Source organism: Miscanthus floridulus, chromosome 7, assembly GCF_019320115.1.
Source record: "Miscanthus floridulus cultivar M001 chromosome 7, ASM1932011v1, whole genome shotgun sequence".
Classification (NCBI taxonomy): Eukaryota; Viridiplantae; Streptophyta; class Magnoliopsida; order Poales; family Poaceae; genus Miscanthus; species Miscanthus floridulus.
This window is the reverse complement of record NC_089586.1, coordinates 6,353,882-6,376,278: the sequence shown is the minus strand read 5'-3', so window position 1 is coordinate 6,376,278 and position 22,397 is coordinate 6,353,882. Positions and strand designations below refer to the sequence as shown.

The 22,397-nt window shown below is 45.0% G+C and overlaps 2 protein-coding genes across 3 annotated transcripts; both read right to left on the bottom strand.

Moving 5' to 3' along the window:
• Window positions 1-580: 580 nt before the first annotated feature.
• On the bottom strand, window positions 581-4,255 carry LOC136462421 (uncharacterized). 2 transcript variants are annotated; one of them, XM_066461523.1, is made up of 11 exons: window positions 4,118-4,255; window positions 3,389-3,564; window positions 3,008-3,289; window positions 2,758-2,868; window positions 2,534-2,624; window positions 2,292-2,360; window positions 2,096-2,173; window positions 1,588-1,674; window positions 1,317-1,367; window positions 985-1,221; window positions 581-861 (listed from the first exon to the last, which is right to left on the bottom strand). In XM_066461523.1, the coding sequence occupies exons 2-11, from the start codon at window positions 3,499-3,501 to the stop codon at window positions 709-711; spliced, it is 1,272 nt and encodes a 423-aa protein (XP_066317620.1). In that variant the 5' UTR covers window positions 3,502-3,564; window positions 4,118-4,255; the 3' UTR covers window positions 581-708. The 2 variants fall into 2 exon arrangements, with proteins under 2 accessions (XP_066317620.1, XP_066317619.1); XM_066461522.1 differs by having other exon boundaries at window positions 3,389-3,581; window positions 4,118-4,250.
• Window positions 4,256-5,775: 1,520 nt separating this feature from the next.
• LOC136466474 (sucrose:sucrose 1-fructosyltransferase-like) lies at window positions 5,776-8,564 on the bottom strand. Its single transcript, XM_066464895.1, has 3 exons — window positions 7,954-8,564; window positions 6,914-7,818; window positions 5,776-6,624 (listed from the first exon to the last, which is right to left on the bottom strand). The coding sequence occupies exons 1-3, from the start codon at window positions 8,387-8,389 to the stop codon at window positions 5,932-5,934; spliced, it is 2,034 nt and encodes a 677-aa protein (XP_066320992.1). The 5' UTR covers window positions 8,390-8,564; the 3' UTR covers window positions 5,776-5,931.
• Between the last annotated feature and the right edge of the window lie 13,833 nt (window positions 8,565-22,397).

The following is a 22,397-nucleotide window of genomic DNA, read 5'->3' as shown; positions in this document are numbered from 1 at the left end:
TGGTACTTTTAGTGATCGCCATCACCTAGACGGCTCGGTGATGATTGAAAGCTTGATGATCATCCGACGAAACTTGTGGATGACCCAAGTCATGGTGCGAGTGGTTGTGGACGATTCACCGCGACGGAGTGTCGAAGAATCAGCCCGTAGAGAGCACTTGATCCTTGCACGGAAAGGGAAAGCTACATCCTTGCACGGGTGCTCCAACAAGGACTAGTAGGGAGTGATGACTCTCCGATACCTCGGAAAAATATCGCCGTGTTCCTCTCCTTCTCTTTACTTTGAGCATTTACATTTGAGTAATTCAATTCATATCATTACATTCTTAGAATTGCTATGTTAGAGTAGGATTGAAACCTAGGGTGCAAAACTCTTGTGTGGTAGAATAATAGAAACACTTCTAGACACAAGGGGGTGAAATAGGCTAAGCGTAGGGCTTAATTATTGAAACAAATTTAGAATAAGCCCGATTCAACCCCCCCCCCCCCCCCCCCCCCCCCCCCCCCCCCCCCCCCCCCCCCCCCCCCCCCCCCCCCCCCCAAAGTCAAATGAGGGTAAACAACAAACATCCTCTTTTTTGTTTTCAACTTACCAGTAATCCCCAGTTTAGTCTAGTTTACAGCCACATAGGAGATAGGACCTGAAGCAAAGACTTGGCCTCCATGTCATGTATGTTGAAGGCTCAAACTCAACAAGAAAGGCCGTGTATTAATGTATATCACTGGTTTGATCAGCCAGGCCCAGCAAATTCATCCAAAACCTCTTCTCCGGTCTGCAGGCTCCTGCCAACACGTCCTTCAGCTTCCCCATGGAAACGGAATGCAGCCTCTCTTCCAGCTTTCCTTTCACAGCTGGGACTTGCTGCATCCAACAAAACACGCAGCAATTTCCCTGTTAAAACTAAACCCCTGAGAGGGCAAGAATCTATGCTAGCAAATGTACAATACTAAGCAAGCAAGCTGGGTAAAACCAGCTGCTGATTGCCTTTGTTATCCACAGAATGTAGAGTGCTGAAAGCTCCGCTTGGACACGCGACTCCTCAAACTCATCCACAGGGTCATGCAGGAACTCTGACAGCAGTTGTATCTCCTGGGTGACAAACATATCCATCTGGGATGTCGTTGAGCAAACAGTTGTAGAGTGCTGACAGCAGTTTTCTTCAACAGTGAGCAAGTGCTGTATCCACCAGTGTGAAAGGAACCGACGATGGTTCCATAACGACTGCAGAAATACACCACCGCAGCTAGTATAAACAAACACAAACTCGACCAACAAGATTCACAAGTGGAAGAACAACGGCAGGTTAATTTTCAAACCTCTCTCCCTTGGTAGCGTCTGATCAGCGTCTCATCCCACCTAAGCTCCTCCTGTCAGGTCATATACAATCAACTTTGCAGCACCGAGATGGGTTGGTATCAATTAACCATTGCCTAAAGAAAAGCAATGTTGTAAAACACAATGATATGCACATGGATCCTATGTTATCTGCTTTGTATCACATTCATAATGGAAAGAGAGGATATGATGAAGTGATTACAAATAACCATAGCGAAAAAGTAATTAGCTTTTTAAACGAATACACCATACCTTCCATAGCAGGCAAATTTCTGACTCCCAACTAAGGGAATCCTCTCCATTCCCAAGGCGGTTGTCTAGTAGGGCAAGCAGCAGGGACTGCAAGGATGCAACAAGGCAGGTAAGTACACATGCAGTCAATCAGATTGGTTAGCAAACAGTATACGTGTGCTATACTGTCTTTAGGAATTTCAACAAATCGAAGTCCAAAATTAACATTAACATAAAGTCTAAAGCAGGGTGTGAATTCAAAAGCTCTGCAAATTGGTTTGTAAACATATTGCCCTTCTCTTCCTTATTTTTTTCATTTCCTTCTTTGTTTCCTGAGTACTACTCTAAGACTTTTCCTTTGTTTAATAAAATTTTTCAGTAGGGGATAACCCCTCTTGTTACTTCAAAAAAACATATCGTGCAGCTCTTAAATGATGCTACTGGTCAATATGAAAATTGTCAAGTAATAAACAATTCTTTGCTTCAAGTATTATATAGTACTAATTACAAACATAGGGAATCTACTAACTCTTCGATAGTGGAAGCAGCAGTTGTCAGCAACATGTAGCTCACTCCATCTTGTTGACTCCTTCAGTTCATCCAGCACCTTCAGAAAACAGAAATTGGTAACTGACAAGTAGATATTCTGTAGCTAGGAAGTCCAGCTACAGGATTAAGAATCACAGAGAAGGAATTTTCAAAGAGTTCGAATCGTTTATCCTCACTTGCTTCCTTGTCATGTAAGGAATAAGCCAACATCGATGCCTCCATGCACGATAGTTCATTTTCGATTTCTGTAAAAGGCATACAATTATCTTTGTGCATAGTGTCTGTACCTGTACTTTTGTATAAGTTTAATTACCAGTTACATATAAGAGACATGGAACATTGTAACTTATAATATGGCAAGCTCAGTCAAACTGACACCGTTAGCGGCTTGAATAAGCAAGTATTCATGAGTTATAACCTCTGCTATCTCTTTGACCAGTATGGATTCATTCCCTATAAGCTCCAACATATCTTGATGTTGCTCAGCAACTTGTTTTATCACCCATCTCCTGTGGCAGACAGTTATTTAAAATTTTATGCAGTTTTGTTTCATTATCAAAATCAGCTCCAAATAGATAGCCATTGTCTGAAAGAAAGAAGTCAACAAGGAAGCTGGCTTCACAAGTGCAAGATGGGGTGTACCTATGGCTCCATGTGCTCTCGTTCTTTGGCGAGTAGGAAAGGATCAAGGCACACAATTGCAGCTCATCCTTGAGCTTTGTCAAATCATACTCCGCTGATAGCACCATCTTCCTGCAGGACCACATGAAAAGCATGTGCCATGTGGAATCCAAATCCCTTCCCTCCGTGCATGGAGCTTGCAGTACTCAATTGAACAAAAGGTGAGAAATGCAAATCCCTTAGGAACACATTGAGTGACAGCATTGCATACCTGGAGTTCCATGCGGTGAGTAGGTCGGGGCAAAGTATGAGTAGGGCCTTGGTGTGCCTCATGAGATGAGTGGGCGATAGTGGGGCACCTCTTGCATTGCAGTAGGCATCCCGAGCAGTGTGGTAAAGCTTGGGGAGGAACTCAACGGAGATGGCCAGCTTGTGGTGTCGGCACCAGAAGTATCTTGTGTGATGGAACTCTAGAGGTTGGGAAGCGGAGTTGCCATCTTGGGTGCAATCTAGTGAGCAGAATTGTGTCGGATGCAAGAACCCCACCTCATCACTGCAAATAGAATATATTTTTATGGGAAGAAATTAACAAACTCTGGTTTGGGAACTTGAGCTAGAATAAACAGATGGATGAGGAAAAAAAGAGGCATACATGAGGGGGTGATCGTGTAGGATTTGCTCAAAGTGGCAGAGGAGATCTTCAGGGAGCTGTTCCTCTCCCCCTTGCTGTTGCTCCGCTGCTGATTCTTGCTGTTGTAATTTCATTGGTCTCTGATTTTCCCTGTGAATGTGTTCGCTCCTCACAACTTGCACACAGGAGAATCAAATCTACAGCGGCGGAGCAACTGCATAAGCATGAGTAGGACCAACAATTAGGTGCCTAAGCTAAACCAATCGCGCCTGCCATATCATATATACTTACAAACAACATCCCATGCTTAATAGTTGTATAGAAAACTAGATAAAACATGAAGCGCGAAGCGACACAAAAGAACGTTTGAACCTACTGCGTTTGTATATCATTCATTCTTTGCGGATAATTATGGCCTTTCAGTTGGCATGGACCCGTGAAAATATAGGTATGCTCTTTAGGCGGCAAGCCATCCCTATTCGTTGGATCCATTTGGTCAATTGGTCAATTGACTGGGTTGGAGTATTACAGGAGTAGGAGGGTGAGAATAATAAGTCATGGTAATTTCTTGTTGTCCATTTCAATTTGTAATTAATTGTAGTGCAGTATGAGGCATAAACAAGTATAACTGAGGATTTGGATGATGATTAAGGGAAACCTCAAGTATAATTTTTCAACTGAAGTAGAGAGACTGTGGATGGGGAATTTCATTAGCTAGGGTCTTGCGAGGGGGAGGCGAGCAACAACAACCTGAAATCCGGCTCTCCTAGACTCCCTTCCTCTTCCTCCTCGATGGCTGCTACGTGGTGGTTGGTGAATCAAATCGAGTCGACTTAGAAACTCGCCTCGGTTGTCGCCCGCCGGAAGCTCGCTAGGGTTTGGCCTTTGTCCGTTGGGAGAGAACAGACGAGGGGGCGGGCGAACCAGCGACAGAGACGACGTGGGTTGGGTTGTCGCCGAGATGGGCCTGAGGGAGTTGAATCGTGACCAATGGCTGGGCCTGCAGCCTGCTGGTGACACCGGCCCAATTGTATGCCATTCACCTGCAACTCCCTTCTAATTACACTATTACTCTCACAGTACAGCTTCATCACTCTATCACTGAGCCACTAAGGGTGTCTCTGGCTGTATGCTATTCATTCTCTGCTAGCAATTTCATTTTGTCAATTTCTAGCTACTTCTCCGAATCTGCGAAAATTAAAAGGGTTAGGATTCAGAGCTAGGTGCAGGCTGGCTGTTGAAACTCAAATGCGTGAACCAATAATTAGTCTGAAGACTGAAATGAAAGATAATAATAGAAGGCCAGCCATAAAACAGTATTTTTCTCTCACAACAAATCAGCTTCAGAGCCATCAGCCGAACAGCTCCTTGAGTTCGGAATTGCCTAGTGTCCATGACTGGAAAATGGATCATCGCTGAATGAGAATACTAGTTTCTATAGGAGGCTGAGCTAACCTAATACATTATGATCAGACATGATGGATTGTGTGTAGCTTCGTGTTCACTGGCATGTGCCTATGCCTAGGTTGGATTGGGGTCCTTGAAGGGCTGTTTTCTTGTAATAATAACGAGGGTGCAGTCTGCCAAGTGAGGGCTCCATACTGTACTTTTTTCGTTCAACGGCATCAATCAAACAACTCTCAAGGCAGGATGGAGCCAGCACACAGCATCATGGCATGTTCAGGTCAGATCAGTATGTCAGTAGTGCTGGATCAAACCAGGTCTCTGCAGAATCTCTCTGCATTACCTTCAGTCATCCTTCTCCACAGTCGGAAACAGCTGTCCATGCATGTTAATCTAGGAGTGATTGGTTCCGCCTCCTAAACTTTAGTCGTTGTCCTATCGAATGTTTAGACATATACATGGAGTATTAAATATAGACTATTTATGAAACTAAATGCACAGATTGAGACTATTTTGCGAGACGAATTTTGTTAAACCTAATTAGTCCATGATTTGACAATGTGGTGCTACGGTAAACATGTGCTAGTGATAGATTAATTAGGCTTAATAAATTCATCTCGCGGATTACTGACGGATTCTGTAATTTGTTTTTTTATTAGTATCCAAACACCCCAATACGACACCCCCATGGAGCACCTCCTAAACTTTAGTCCCTGAATCTAAACACCCCCTGACTTAGCAGCAGGATGCATGTAACCATGTGTTGGTAATCTTGAGGCACTGGAACTTTAATTTGGAGCTAAAAACATTTATAACTCATTGGTGTGGTGGTACACCATCATACATGTACAACTACACAGGCTACATTATTACAAATGTAGCCTTGCCTTGCATCGACTTGGCGTCTTCCACTGTAATAGCTACTAATACAATTGGAAGGTAGGCTTCGACGAGCGATAAATAGCCAGGAATAGTATATCAATCAGAAGAAAGAAGAAGAAGAAAAAGCCCCCAAAATTATGGCAGGGAAATAACAAAATTTGAGAGGCAAGCAAGGATAGATGGGAATGGATAGGTACAAAGAAGATGCTTTGCTATATGTGTTCAAAAAATTGGGTGCAGTGGTGGGTTGGATGGACGACGAATCAGCAGCAGCAGCATCAGATGTCCGTGACCATGTAGTCGTCGTTGTAGGACGAGTCCATCTCGTGGACGACGAGCTTCTTGGCCGTGACGCGCGCGGCGGTGGCGTTGTTGAAGAGGAACACACCGGCGTTGGCGTAGATGGCCTCGGTGGGGTAGACGCGCGAGGTGGCCGTCGACCTTCCGCCCTGCGCGAAGCTCTCGACGATGGAGTGGTCGACGAGCACGCGGAGCGAGAGCGTGGTCTCGTCCTCCAGCACGGGGACGGCGCTGCCGACGACGCGCTTGACGATGTCGTTGGCGCTGGAGGACCGGGACTCGTCCTGGCAGAAGTGTGTGGTGAGGGTGCCGTCCAGGCCCTTGGCCACGTAGAAGTAGACGGCCGTCTGCTCGTGCAGGTGCTTGTCGGCGAGGACGAGCAGGCCGAAGGGGCCCAGCGCACCGCGGGCGTCGGCGCCGCCGCTGGTGCTGCAGTTGTAGCCCACGTCGGCCTCGTTGAGGGACATGACGGCGCGGCGGTCCAGCTCGAACTCCGCCTCGATGTCCAGCTGCGTGGCGCGCCGGAGGTTGAGCGGGAACGCGGAGCCGTAGTCGATGGTGATGCCGCTGAGGTCCGTGGAGTTGGTGCGCAGCGTCTCCGCTTCCTCCACGGGCCACTGCAGCAGGTTGCTGCCCGTCTTGGTGTCCAGCAGCACCGTCCGGGGGATACCCTGCACTCGTTCACATCAATCAAGCAACAAGATTAGTATTACTACTGCATACATCGTATGTTGTTAAACAATTTGTTTTAGTTTGTATTATTGGTATTAATGAAACTCAAGAAACAACGGTTGGCCCAGCAAAGCATGGGCGCGAGATGCATGATGGCGACACGGTGTACCCCAAGAGACCACAAGATTTCCTATCTTGTAAATAGTAATTTGCATTCCTACGTGTCTCCTCTGTGGATCCCAGGCCAGGCCAAAAGTGCACAAGAAATGAATAGAAAAAAGGTGGTACCTGCAGCGATGCCCATCCCTTGGAGACGTCAGCGCGCTCCGAGTCGGTCTCGCCGACCCACCCCCAGAGCACGCGGCGGCGCTTGGCCGGGTCGTAGAACGTCTTGGACGCGTAGAACTTGCCCCAGTCGTAGCGGAGCCCGATGCCGACGTCCTTCTCGGCGTCGAGCGGCGTCCACGCGTTGGCGGCCGCGTCGTACCTCCCCAGCGCGTAGTAATCATGACGGTCATCGTCCATGCTGGCCTTCATCACGTGCACCACGTCCCCAACCACGGCGCCGTTCTTGCCGAAGGCGTCGGACATGTCGACGCCGTTGCCGGACGCCTTGCCGCGGGTGGCGACGGGGTAGAAGTCGATGCACTCCCACATGCCGGTGCCCGCGACGCGGTGGAGGCGGCCCGGGAGGAGCTCGAAGCGCACGAAGTCCCTGGTGCGGTACACTACGGCGATGCCGGCGTGGTCGCCCTCGGCGTCGTCCTTGGAGCCGATGACGATGCGCCAGGTGCCGTCCGACGGGTCGAACCACGCCGTGGTGGGGTCGCGGAAGTCCTTGGGCCCGATCCCCGGCGGCGGGTACAGCACCGGGTTGCCCTCGTACTTGGTCCAGTTGGTGAGCAGCGGGTCGGCGTCGTCGGCGGGGACGGCCAGGCACTGCACCTGCACGGAGGCGTTGGTGGAGCCCGTGTAGAGCATGGCGAGGCGGCCGTCGGGGAGCGTGGTGGCGGACCCCGTCCACACGCCGTTGGTGTCGTACCACTGGTCGGGCACCATGGCTAGCGGGAGGTGGCGCCAGTGGATCAGGTCCCGGGACACGGCGTGGCCCCACGCGATCTTGTTGCCCCAGATCGCGCCGTCCGGGTTGTACTGGTAGAACAGGTGGTACCAGCCCTTGTAGTACACTGGCCCTGCATATAATATAATTTCGTTTACCTACGTGCCATCAGTTATCAGATATAAATTTCTTAAGTTTTATCAGGTGGGAAAAAAGAAAGAAAAGCGCAATAAACAACGGTAGGGGTTGGTTGGTGGTTGCATCGTACCATTGGGGTCGTTCATCCAGTTCTTGTGCGGCTGGAAGTGGAAGCCCGTGCGCTGCCACTGCAGCATCGCATTGCTCCACGGGAACGCGTTCCCGCCGCCGTCAGCACGGAGCCTGCCGCCATCGTCGACGACGCCGCTCCACGCGCCGGACGTCTTCTCTGACACGCCGGCATCGGGGCCCCTGCTGATGCTCCTGGTCGACGAAGTCGCCTGTGGTGTCCCCACGCCGGCGGGGACGACGACGACGCCGGTCGTTGGGCGCGGGGGGACGACGGAGAGCGCTGCCACGGCGAGGAGCAGCGCGGCGGAGAGGACGAGCGCCGCGGCGCAGAGCGGCTGCCTCCGCCTGCCGGTGACCTCGGCGGACGCGGCGTCCGCGGCCGGCAGCGGCGTGTACGAGTAGGGGAGCGGCGCCGTCGTGTCCCGGGTCTCCATTGCTGACGGAAGAGGATCGGAAGGAGGCGGGCGACTCTTTCTAGGGGCGGCCGGAGCGGACGACGACGACCGACCCTCGCCGATTCGATCTCGATCCGCGCAATGCGGCGATTGTAACTAGAATCTAGTAGGTACAACAACACAACACATTGACGATTGAACGATGAGGGAGAGCGGGCATTGGGGATCCTATCCTATTTATAGTGAGTTGGATCGGTGCCTCCGCTCTCCTCTCCTGCTTCCTCTGACGGGTAATGATGTGGCCGTGCCCCGCCCTACTGTCATGCATGTTCCTCTAGTACATGTACCGCATGCGTACAAGAATACGCTAACATGCATGCATGTTCAGTTGTACTCCAGAAACGCTTATAATTAATTTCGTTCGTCTCGTGGTAATGAAATTCGGATTCGTCGTTGTGAAAAAAAAAAACAAAGCTCAATGGTACTCACTCCAACGGAACAGCTCGAGGTAAGATGCGTTGACAGCCAGGACCAAAATACACGGTCTCAAGTCTCAACAGATTGGCTTAGCCGAGTAATAAACAAAAATAAAAAGTCGTTACTCTGAAACGACGACGACGACATCACTTCTTTTGGTAGAAATGGTCACAAGACGCTTCTCAAATAGTTATACAAGCATCCATTTTTTTTTTTCATCCGGTAGCTATATGCTCACCTACTGTGTAGTCGTCATAATTATAATTATAATCCAGTAATCTCCCGGCCAGCCGGGCGCATCTAAACGAAACCATGCATGTATCGTTATTAGTCCTGCTGCCTAGTTACATTAATTTCTGTATATATACGTAACTCTGAATTCGGCTTGTTTGTTTTCCAAGCGATTGAATTTATAATTGAATAAAGATGCAGTAACACAGGAAGGAAGGGTGAAAACCAAGGCCCTACTTGGACCCACTTATTTTTCCAAAAGATTTGATTCAGGCCCTGTTTCACTTCGCTAGTACGTAAAACTGTTATTTCTGGCTTCAGCTCCACGAAAAGCTCCACCAATGAAACTGGAGCCATTTTTATAAACCGTTTGGCAAAACAACTCCACATGCAGAACACCTTTAAACATGCTCTCACATAACCTTATGCGGGACGCACCTGAACGAGGTGAAGCCGGGTGAAACCACTATTTTTAGCTCCACCCTCCACATATCCTTTGTGAGAGCACGATTTAAGGGGCTCATTGGGTGAAGGAATTTGATTTTACCCCATTTATCACAAAACGGCTCCAAACGGCATGGTGCCTAATTATTAAACACCATTTCAAAAATTGCATGCATTCCCCCTAAGTCTAGAGGAGTAGAGGTAATACCAGCCAGGAGATTTTTTTTTTTGTGTGTGTGAGGGAAATATCAGCCAGGAGGTGAATGAATATACAAGGTTCCAAACAATGAGAGGAGATTCCGTGGCCCACAAATAATTGAGCCGAGAATCGATGCTGATGCATGGTTTAAAATTCCAACTCTCTCGCTCTCACTCTCTACCTTTGTTGGTACCAGCCTGCCAGCATGATGCCTCGTCAGCGTTGCATGGGTGGTGGGTGGATATGTATGCCCCACCTTTTATTAACCTACACCAGGCCTGTAGATTGACAGGAGCAAGGTGGACAACTGTTCAGGGCCTCCAAAATTTAAGGGCCTCCAAATTTACAATAAATACTAATAAATAATAGCTAATCTTTTAAATACAAAAATGTAGCATATCAAAAAAAAAAGACTTGCAAGTTGTGATTCCTGGTTTGTTAATTGGATCAATTCACCAAAGTAAGGCCCAATGGCCATGTCCACCAGCCTACTTGGCAACTGAGGTTCCTTGGACTGTTCATTTTTCTCTTTGCCACATTTTTGCTTTCTCGTGCCACGGTACTACTTCCTTGATCCCAAATTACAAGACGTTTAACTTTTTTTATCCTAAGTTTAACCACTCGTTTTATTTAAAAAATTTGTGCAAACATAGTCAAATTTAAGTCATTTTTGAAGAACTTTTATTAATAAAACAAGCCACGACAAAAAAAGTGATATTTTACATAAATTTTTGAATAAGACAAATGGTCAAACTTGGTGTCAAAAAAAAGTCAAACGTCTTATAATTCGGAACGGATGAAGTACTATGCTAGCTGCTAGGGATGCTAGTTTGTTACTTGAGTACTACTTTTTACTCTTTTAGCATTAAGATTTAATCTGTTCTTAGCAGTGTAAGACCCATGTATATTCTGAAGCTTTATAATTAAGTGAAAGTATGCCTTGATTTTCTCGAGTTTTAGGGTCCCATCGTGTATTTTGTTCAGGGCCCTCCAAATCCTAGGTACGGCCCTGCCTACACCTTCTTGCTTCACCCAAACTGCCTAACCTGCTATCTAGAGGATTCGTCGAGATTGGAGACCTGAACTAGAGTATGTTCTTTGCATTCATGACACTAAATAATTAACCTTTTATTTACATGGAAAACTTGGACAGAATCACAGAAATTTTTCGGAATACCATGGAACATACACATACACTCACATATAGCATGCACGCAGACTCTAACTCTTCAAGCACTCACCTTTGTTACGGTACGTTGTCAAATCGAGGATTTGAACCCAAGCATGTTCTCTGCGGCTATTCCATCCCGCAATCCCCCTCATGAGTTTAATATTTTTTTGAGAAGTCAGGGGGGACGATAGTCCCCACCTGAATACATTCCACATATGGAAGTTTACAAGATGGGGCAAACCCCGGAGGTACATAGCAGAGGCGAGACAGGAACAACACAACACAAACACCAACAGAACAATACAACATAGGAAAACAAAGCACAAACAAGATACATGAGGTGAAACAAGCTACGACTTCAACATAACCTCCCATGGTGAAGATATGTAGTTGACGCTGAACATTGCACCACCAAATGACAATTCTCCAAAGAACTCTAGTTTCCATGCGACTGTAAGGCACAGAGTCGAGGTTGACAGACGACAGCCATGATGTACATCATCTATGGAGCACATCCGGGATCCAGTCGTCGTCCGCCAATGCCCCTTAAGGGGGGAAGCCTTAAGGGAGGGAGGACCGACGAGAGGAGAACGAGGAGATCCAAGAGAGGGGACCATGGTCTCGTTAACCCGGCATAGGTTGAGATGATGCAATCAAGGATCCTGGAGGACGTTAGAGCGATGAAACCGGTGGCAGACACCATTCAGCAAGCAACTTATGCAAGCACCACTTTCAAACAAGTTCCACCATCAATGGCGAACTCCGAAGAACTGTAAACCACATGCAGCTGTAAGGTATTGAGTGGGATCCGACAAACGACAACCAGGAGGCTGTGAGGCATTGAGTTGGAGGCAACAAACGACAGCTGTGAGTTGCATCGCCTATGAGTGCATCTGGGCTCCAACCGAGACGCCCACCAACGCCACTTGGGGGAAGGAAGCCTCAAAGGGGAAGGACCGTTAGGAGGAGAACGAGGAGATCCAGAGAGGAGATCAAGGTCCTCGCAACCCAGCATATGATAAGACGAAGGACTCAAGAGATGTAGAGGATGGCAGAGCAAGCCGTTGAAGGCGAGCACCTGGTAGCAAGGGCGATTGCAGAGGCCAAGGGTAGGAGGGTAGCCACACCAATAACAAGATGGGGTGGGAGAGCAATCGGGGAAAGCACAAGTTCGCGTCTGGTGCGGGCGGAAACAGGTGTGCTCTCATCAATGCCTTCAAGAAGGGAGTGACGTCCACGAACGCCACCATCGATGAACAGAGCACCAAGCTCGTAAGGGCTTTCGCCCCGAGACCTGTCCAACAGATGCAGCAGCTCAAATTGGCATTCGCAATAGCAGGAGCTAGAGTCTACAGTGACGCCTCCAGAGAGGGATACAACGATTTGCGCCGTTGTCATCGGCCTGGAGCAACAGCCAGACAGGGTTTCCACCTAGATTTCATATGCGTAGGGAAGCTTACCCAGAGAGCAACGCTGCAAACCGGACTTGGCGACGACGCTCGGCAGGCGCTGAGGAAGGCAAGCGCGTGCCAGGCCTGACTTGGCCGCCGCCTCCGCGAGCTGGCTGGCCAAGCCAGCCGCCGTAGCCACCCCGGCCGCGCCCCGTCACGTTTTTTAATTTGACGTGCTTGTTTGTATACATGTACCGTGCGTTGTCTCCTCGAGTTTATTTGTATTGAACTCTTTTTTTTCTTAATGAAATGAAATAGTTGCTTGTTTTGTTTGGTCACGCATGCCAGCCAAGTGGCGGCATTGTCTGGTCACACTATCCATATATATATATATGGACTATGGAGCAGACAGCAGCATGATACATACGATCGATGGGGATCCATCCATCATCCGCGCTAGTAGAATAGCATACGCAATGCAAGCCGGCAGGCCAGCGCGCCACATGCATCTTGTCATGTGGACATGCATGCAGGCAGCGGTGGAGTGCACCAGTACAGAAACGAGTTTTACTTTTGGGAAACCCCTTCAATCCCGGTTTCTCAACCGGAAGCACGAATCCAGAACTAAAGGGCTTATCCTTTAGTTCTGACTTTTCGCCCGGGACTAAAGAGGCCTTCCAGCCTGGCCACGTGGGGCGGCTCTTTAGTCCCGGTTGGTATTACCAACCGGGACTAAAGGTTTTCTTTTTTTTCTTTTTGTTTCTATTTTCAATTGATGATTCGTTTTGGTTTTCGAATAGGTGTTCGAATACGCATTCTACGCTGCTAGTAATATACGTATTCTACACGTTTATAATGTTCGAACATTTTGTACAAACTAAAGTATGAAACTAACGTATATATTACATGCATATACATATATTGTACGTTATTTTATGTACATATAATATATATATATATATATATATTACAAATAAAGCTTGCATTGTATATTCTATCATATCCTTGGGATAACAAATTCACTCCATCTGGTTTGGCTTCCATGTTTCGTTGACGTCATTGTAGAACTCGTCGGCGGGGTTGAGGACCTGGTCATTAAGAAATCCTACTATGGTCTCTTGAATTACTTTTAGTTGGTCACGTCGTATGACTTTTTCCTTCAACCATAGAGTCTTCAATAAAAATTAAAGGAAAAGTATTAATATATATATATATGTGTGTGTTGGTCATGTGATTACTTATATATATGAGCAACAAAAGAAATTGTGAATATATGAATATATTTATATAACGTACTTTGAGGATCTCTTCAGGAGTTCTTTTTGCGTACGCCATGATGAACTCGCAAACATAGTATTCGCAGTAGTTGTTCCCCTGTTCTTGCCTCAGAACCCACTTTTACGAGAAAAAAGATCCGGTGAATTGAAAACATGCATGGTGTTAATTGATATATATATATATATATATATATATATATATATATATAGTACTTACTTTGTGTGCGATTACATTCAGTGGCGCTTTGCAATGTTTTATGTGGTGTTCCTCAATGAAACTTTTTCAAACACTGCGCCCAATAAAATAAAAAATTAATTTGGCCTTTAATAATTGTTGCAGTTAAGAGATCGGGGTATATATAGTTGCCAGAGAGATCAAATTACCCTTGAATAATATCTATCATATCTTGGTACTCTGTTTGCTCTTTTCTTAACGAGTCTAAGATGCTGAAGCGACTACTGGCCATATCGATGACCATCAATATCCAGTGATTGCTGCATATGTTTTTATACACAAATATGATCGACATTAACTAGAGTCAACATATATATATATATATATATATATATATATATATATATATATATATATATATATATATATATATATATATATATATATATATATATATATATATATATATATATATATATATATATATATATGGGAGATAGCTTAGCTAGTAAGCAAATAATTGAACAAATGTCCATATGATCGACATTAATTATTTAACACTCACTTGAAGTTGTAGGAGAAGAGTATGTTCTTGTTTTGTTGGTTTACTAAGAACCTCATGAGATTTTTCTCGAGTTCAGCTTTTCATTGAGGCGGGGGTTAGGGTGTTTGAATACGACATTTGGATCAATGAAACCAACATCATTATTCTTTCTCTTTCTGAGTTCTGTCATCTCATATCTACATATATAAAAATATAGTGTGAGGATATATAATTTATATATATACATGTAGCTTTATATATATACACTTTAATAGTAGAAAATAATCACACTTACAGACAATAGCAGCTAATGAGACTTTTATCAAGAGAGTCCAGTTGGCATAGTTGGTGTAATTCTACAAACTCGACATATATAACGTCATCGCCATGGAAGTAATGTTGGTTTCTAACTCTGACAGGAACAAAGGCCTCTCCCCATTCACACGTCGCCATGTACCACTTGTTTAGCAGGTACATTTACGTACCCAGATCACCTAAGACCTCAAGGTTGCATAGACTCTTTCTATGTTTAAATTTCTTCCAAGGATCCACTTTCAGAGCAGATGGTCCTTCAGCGAGCACTTGGGCAAGGTCCAAACCAGTTTCCTCATAAAACCGAGTCAGCTCCTTAAAATCGACGTCTAAGTCTAAGTTCGAACCATATTCATTACGAACGACAAGAGGGGGGACTGATTGTTGTGATTGTTGTCCGAGTTGTGCAACACCTTTCCCTGGTCTAGTCTTTTTCTATGCCGCCTCAAATGACTTGGTGAGAGAGCGGTCGTAGTCCGATTTTGGCAGGGTCTTTTTAGATTCCCGCTTTTTCTGGTCCACCTTCTTTCTTAGAAGATCTGAAGGTAGGTAGAAGTATGGTTTCTCCGGGTTCTCCCTCGCTTCTCGTTGCTTTTTCACTTTTTTGAAGAAACTGTCCACATCTTTTTGTACTACAACATTTTTTCCTTTTCACTTTTTTCATAAGACAGTTTTTCGGGAATAAGTGGATTAGATGTGGCTTTCTTCTTTGCCGGCTGGTGGGCCAACGACTTTGTTTGTGGAGCGGACCTCTTAGGAGCTGGCTTCTTCTTAGTCATCAAGGGAGGCGGGGAAGGCGTTGGAGACCTCTTTGGAGGTGTTGGAGACCTCTTTGGAGGCGTTGGAGACCTCCTTGGAGGTGGCGGCGGTGGCGGCGTTGCCACCTGATTTCCGGGAGCACTATGATGATCTGGAGATTGGATAATTGGACTTAGGTTGGTGAAGACCCTGCTATGTGAGTACAAAAAAGAATAATTAGGTATAAGAAATTATTATTTTTAATCATGCATGTCAATAGAAAATTAGTGAAATTTTTTTTGTTCACTTATGTCCGCACCTATTGTTTGGCAATTGAGGAAGCGGGGGTGGACTAGAGACCCCGAGAATAATGATGTAGTGCTTGCGCCATAGTATGAATGTCTTCTCTGCTTCTCCTAGAGTCTTCTCCCCATCACCTCCTGGAATGTCAAGAGCTAGATCACTAAAACCTTTGTTAACTCTATCCACTGAGACGCTAACATATCCAGGTGGTATTATTGCCCCATGGATTCTTGGTGTCTTGGTAGGATCTGGAGGAGAAAAAACACCGAGAGCCACCATGATTGTGGCGGTCTCTTTTGGAATATGTAGCTCACATGATGTAAACGGTGCAGTGATGTCATCCACAGGGAAACGTAGCATTGCGTCATATTGATTTGGCAACTCCGTGGAAGCACAGTTGCTTTTCAACTGATCAGGGGGGCTAATATTAATGTTGATTCCTACATCTGATGCCTGCCTTTGGGCACTCATTGCTATTTGCACTTGCTTTATGATTTCGTCTTGCATTCTAGCTTGCATGTGTTTTTTCGCGCTCTTGTGCTTGAAGCAACGCCTCCCATGACTCACGAACATATTCCTCTAACCTGCTGATCCGCGCTACTTCCTCATCCTTCCTTCTCTACCGGCTTCTATAGGTATCTCTGTCGTTAGAGAAACCATGCTCCTAAGAAATGTTCCGTCCTAAACCTCTTGTTCGGCCACTGTGTTCAGCAGTCCCGATGGCATACGTCAGTTCATCCTTCTCTCTATTGGGCCTGAACGTACCAATAGCTTTAGCTTGTAGAGCATAAGATAATCTTTGTGTTGCTCTTTCGAGTTTTGGACCATGAACCAGCTTCTCGGTCTCTAGGTCCAGTCTTCCCCCATGAGCGAAAAACCAATTCTTCGCGCGTTTGGACCAATTGAGTGATTCTGGTGTGATACCCTTGGCAAGAATGTCCGCTTCCATTTTTTCCCACTTGGGAATGGTAGTCGCATAGCCACCAGATCCCATGCCATGGTGGTATACCTTCTGTCGGGCATTCTCTTGGTTCCTTCTGACCCGTTCCTCACCCTCTTCCGATGTCTTGTACTATACAAAATCATTCCAATAGGACCTCAACTTCGCGAGCGGGCCACTAGTATTGAAATTGGGTGTTAGATTCTTCTTGACGTATTTCGTGTATAGGGATTTCTTCCAAGTCTGGAATTGTGTGGCCATCTTCTTCATAGCCCACTTTCGAACTAGCTCCTTCAATTCACGATCGTTGATATCATCATAATCATCCGCTTGCAACGTGAAATGTTGAAGGATATTATCCCAAATTAAATTCTTATCAAGATCAGAGACAAAACTAACATGAGGCTCGTTGATCTTTTGCTTCCATTCATGGGCACTGATCGGAACTCTGTCCCTTACAAGGTACCCATAGTGTTGCACGAATTTCCTTGCATGTGGACCAAGTGGTTCGCCTATCTCGATATTGAATTCCGATATTATGTAGCGCCCCTCCAATGGCTTTTTCAGGCCTCGAATATTTTTGCTTTTCGCCGTTGTGGTCGTCGATCCAGAGAGCTACGTATAAAAAAAGAATAAATAAATATCATGTGTACACATAATAGATGATAGATATTCAAATATATATATACAATATTCAAATATATATATAAATATATATATATACCTCGCCAGTATTTTCTTGCACAATATTTTCTTGGTTTTCTTCAAGAGCCAGGTATTGACTCCCGTCATCTACATCCTGCTGGTCACCATCGGTAAATTGAGTGTCGGTGTTGATAATATTCATCATTTCTTCATCCATGTTGTCTCTCGGGGCAGTCATCTAGCTTTTACTCCACTAGATATATCTATAAAAAATAAAACATGTTTCAATAAATAACCATTCGTACTAGTTGACCTTGCTTACGTGATCATCTCAGTGAGCATTTCTCCACCGGACGACACTGTACTTGGCCAAGGAAGAGCTCCGATTCTGCGAGGAAGGGAACACGGTCTTCCACGACCGTTGCCGCTCTCCCTCGTAGAATCAAAGCTCCTCCTTGACGTCCGTTACCGCTCGGCAGAGAACATGCTCGTCGAGATGAACACGGTCCACAAATTCAACTAGTACAGATTTTCTACAATTTTCTAACTATTTTCTAAGTTTTTCATTTCATGGAAAAATTAATTCTAAAAAATAAAAGGCATGATTTCTAAGTATTTCATTTCATGAAAAAAATAATTCTAAGTGACCTGCTCGATATCGGCGAGCTCGCGGGCGTTTAGGTTGCCGAGGATAGTAACATTTGCAGATGACATTTGTAGGTCAAAAGTTATCAAATATCCATCAAATTATAGCTCAAAAACATGTTTCAATAAATAACCATCCGTACTAGTTGACGTTGCTGACGTGATCATCTCGGCGAGCATTTCTCTACCAGACGGCACCGTACTTGGCCAAGGAAGAGCTCCGATTCTACGAGGAAGAGAACACGGTCTTCCACGACCATTGCCACTATCCCTCGTAGAATCAAACCTCCTCCTTGACGTCCGTTACCGCTCGGCAGAGAACATGCTCGCCGAGATGAACACGGTCCGCAAATTCAACTAATACGGATTTTCTACAATTTTCTAACTATTTTCTAAGTTTTTCATTTCATGGAAAAATTAATTCTAAAAAATAAAAGGCATGATTTCTAAGTATTTCATTTCATGGAAAAAATAATTCTAAGTGACCTGCTCGATATCGGCGAGCTCGCGCGCGTTTAGGTTGCCGAGGATAGTAATATTTGTGACATTTGTAGGTCTAAAGTTATCAAATATCCATCAAATTATAGCTCAAAAACATGTTTCAATAAATAACCATCCGTACTAGTTGACCTTGCTTACGTGATCATCTCGGCGAGCATTTCTCTATCGAATGGCACTGTACGTGGCCAAGGAAGAGCTCTAATTCTACAAGGAAGGGAACACGGTCTTCCATGACTGTTCCCGCTCTCTCTCGTAGAATCAAAGCTCCTCCTTAACGTCTGTTACCGCTCGGCAGAGAACATGCTCGCCAAGCTGATCACGGTCCGCAAGTTCAACTAGTACGGATTTTCTACAATTTTCTAATAATTTTCTAAGTTTTTCATTTCATAAAAAGTTAAAATAAAATGTTTAGTCGCGGAGTCCATAGAAACGACCATATTTTGACCTAGCAACGCATTGTCAATTGTCATTGCGTTGCATTGCACCCTGGACCGCAGCAACGAAACAAAAACTGTCAGGTCGGCTGTTCGGGCTACGATTCTATGAACGAAGTGCACAAGACAGCAACGCAACCACGTGGAGTCGAAAACCATGACCGGCAGCACGAACGACGTGGAGTCGACAGAAACGAAAACCATGACCGGCAGAGCTGAACGACGATGACTAACGCCTGCCTGGCGCTACCGATGGAAACGAGCCGCACCGCTGGGCACCGCAACCACGTGGAGTCGATCGGCAGCACGAGTTCTCCGCCGTCCCGCACGTCGTGTTTTACAGAAACTCAAACATGCTCAAACATACAATGCTATAGACAGGCACATACAAGAGATAGAAACTAATTACAAGGCTCGATCGGTGAGGCAGCGCGCTCGGAGAAGGCTCGGGTGAGCTCCGATGTGGCAGTGCGGGGAAGACTCGGCCACCCTCCGGTGAGGCAGCGCGCGCGGGGAAGGCTCAGGCGAGCTCCGGTGAGGCAGCGCGGTGAAGGCTCGGCGCGCTCCAGTGAGCACGAGCGAGGTTGGGGCTGGGGACGAGGACAGCGCGCGCTCCAGCGAGGACGAGCGAGGCGCGCTGGCTGGCCGGAGAAGAAGCACGCTGGCCGACCGGAGAAGAGGCGCGCTGACGAGGCGAGGGTAGGGTGGTCGCCTGGGAGCAACGGCACTGCTGGATCGATCTGGTGGAGAAGATGAGGCGACGGCTTGGCGGAGACAGAGAGGAAGAGAACTAGGGCGTGGGTTATAAAGGGATACCTTTAGTCCCAGTTGGAGCTACCAACTGGGACTAAAGAATCTTTAGTCCCGGGCTATTATTACAACCGGGACTAAAGGTCTAAGCTTTAGTCCCAGGTGTACCCACGACCCGGGAGTAAAGGGCATTTGAGCGGGCTACGAAAGCTGCAGCTCTACCTTTAGTCCTTGGTGGTTGATCCACCCAGGAGTAAAGGGGGATCTGTCCCGGCTAGTGTATACACCCGGGACTAAAGCACCACCTTTAGTCCCGGATGGTTGATCTACCCGGGAGTAAAGTAAGTTTTTCCTTTTTTATATATTTCTTTTATATAAATATGCAGAGAGTTATTAATTGCCTAATAAATAAAATATTATCCAAAAAAATTATAAAAAAATTTCTTTGACTTGGTTTTGCATTATTATACGCAACAAAAATTTGTAAACTAAACTCTTTTATTTTACTGTATAAATATTTGACATAGTGTAAAAAATAATTACAATTTATACCATGCAAAAATATACTACTTAATTAAAATCATTAAAACTATTGTTTTTCAAGTGTATATTTGGTGTGGATGATGTAGAGATCATAAGTGTAGATGGCTCTAACTTGATATTCAAAGGATTTAGATATGAGAATCTATACTTAGTTGATTTCAATGCTAGAGAAGCTCAATTGTCAACATGTTTGATCACTAAGTCTAGCATGGGTTGGTTATGGCATAGAAGGCTTGGTCATGTTGGAATAAAACAATTGAACAAATTGATTAAGTATGACTTAGTTAGAGGCTTGAAAGATGTCACATTTGAGAAGGATAAGTTATGTAGTGCATGTCAAGCCGGAAAGCAAGTTGGTAATACACATCCTAAGAAGAGCATAATGAGCACATCTAAGGCATTTGAGTTGATGCACATGGACTTGTTTGGACCAACCACATACACTAGCATTGGTGGAAATAAATATGGATTTGTGATTGTGGATGATTTCACAAGATACATATGGGTGTTCTTTCTTGTTGATAAGAGTGATGTGTTTGCAACATTCAAATCATTTGTCAAAGGCATTCACAATGAGTTTGAAACCACAATCAAGAAAGTTAGAAGTGACAATGGTAGTGAATTCAAGAACACTAGAGTTGATGAGTTATGTGATGAATTTGGAATTAGACATCAATTCTCGGCCAAGTATACTCCTCAATCAAATGGGCTAGTTGAAAGAAAGAATAGAACCCTGATTGATATGGCAAGATCAATGTTGAGTGAGTACAATGTGAGTCATTCATTTTGGGCCGAAGCAATCAACATGGCTTGCTATTATAGCAACCGACTCTATTGTCACCCCATGATGGAAAAGACACCTTATGAGCTATTGAATGGAAGAAAGCCTAACATAGCATACTTCTAGGTTTTTGGTTGTAAATGCTATATATTGAAGAAAGACACTAGATTGAGCAAGTTTGAAAAGAAATGTGATGAAAGTTTCTTGCTTGGTTACTCCACCACTAGCAAGGCTTATAGAGTTTGGAATTTGGCTAGTGGTACTCTTGAGGAGGTTCATGATGTGGAGTTTGATGAAACAAATGGCTCTCAAGAGGAAGATGAGAATCTAGATGATGTAAGAGGCACTCAATTAATCAATGCAATGAAGAACATGGACATTGATGAGTTAAGGCCTAGAGAGGTGATTGATGTTGAAGACGACAAGAATCAAGTGCTCTCTAACTCAAATGTGCAAGCTAGTGGTTCTCATGATCAAATCCAAACAAGCACTAGTAATGGAAATGTGCAAGATCAACAAATGGCTAGTTCATTATCTCAACCAAGTGATCAATCAAATGCTAGCAATCAAGTGCAAGTGCTTCAACCAACCAATGTTGCAAGAGATCATCCATTCGACACTATCATTGGTGATATTTCAAGAGATGTGCAAACAAGATCAAGATTGACTTCATTTTGTGAGCATTTCTCATTTGTGTCATCCATTGAACCTAAGAAGATAAATGAAGCTTTGAGGGATGTTGATTGGATAAATGCTATGCATGAAGAGCTAAACAACTTCACAAGAAACCAAGTATGGGATTTAGTTGAGAGGCCTAAGGATCATAATGTGATTGGAACTAAGTGGGTCTTTTGGAACAAGCAAGATCAAGATATGATAGTAATAAGGAACAAAGCAAGATTAGTGGCTCAAGGTTACACTCAAGTTGAAGGTCTTGACTTTGGAGAAACATATGCCCCGGTTGCAAGATTGGAAGCAATTAGGATCTTGCTAGCTTATGCTTGTGCCCATAATATCAAGTTGTACCAAATGGATGTGAAAAGTGCATTTCTCAATGGGTACACCAATGAGCTTGTGTATGTTGAGCAACCTCCCGGTTTTGAAGATAAGAAGAAACCCAACTATGTCTACAAGTTGAGAGAGGCTTTGTATAGATTAAAACAAGCACCTAGAGCATGATATGAGAGATTGAGGGATTTCCTACTCTCTAAGGGATTCAAGATGGGAAAGGTTGACACCACTCTCTTCACCAAGAAACTTGGAAGTGACTTGTTTGTAATGCAAATCTATATTGATGATATCATCTTTGGATCAACAAATCAAGAATTTTGTGAGGAGTTTGGTAAGATGATGGCAAGTGAGTTTGAGATGTCTATGATTGGAGAACTTAGTTACTTCCTTGGTCTTCAAATCAAGCAAATGAAGAATGGCACATTTATGAGTCAAGGCAAGTATATCAAGGACATGCTCAAAAAGTTTGAAATGGATGAGAGTAAAGCTATTAGTACACCAATGGGGACAAGTGGAAGCTTGGATAGTGATGCTA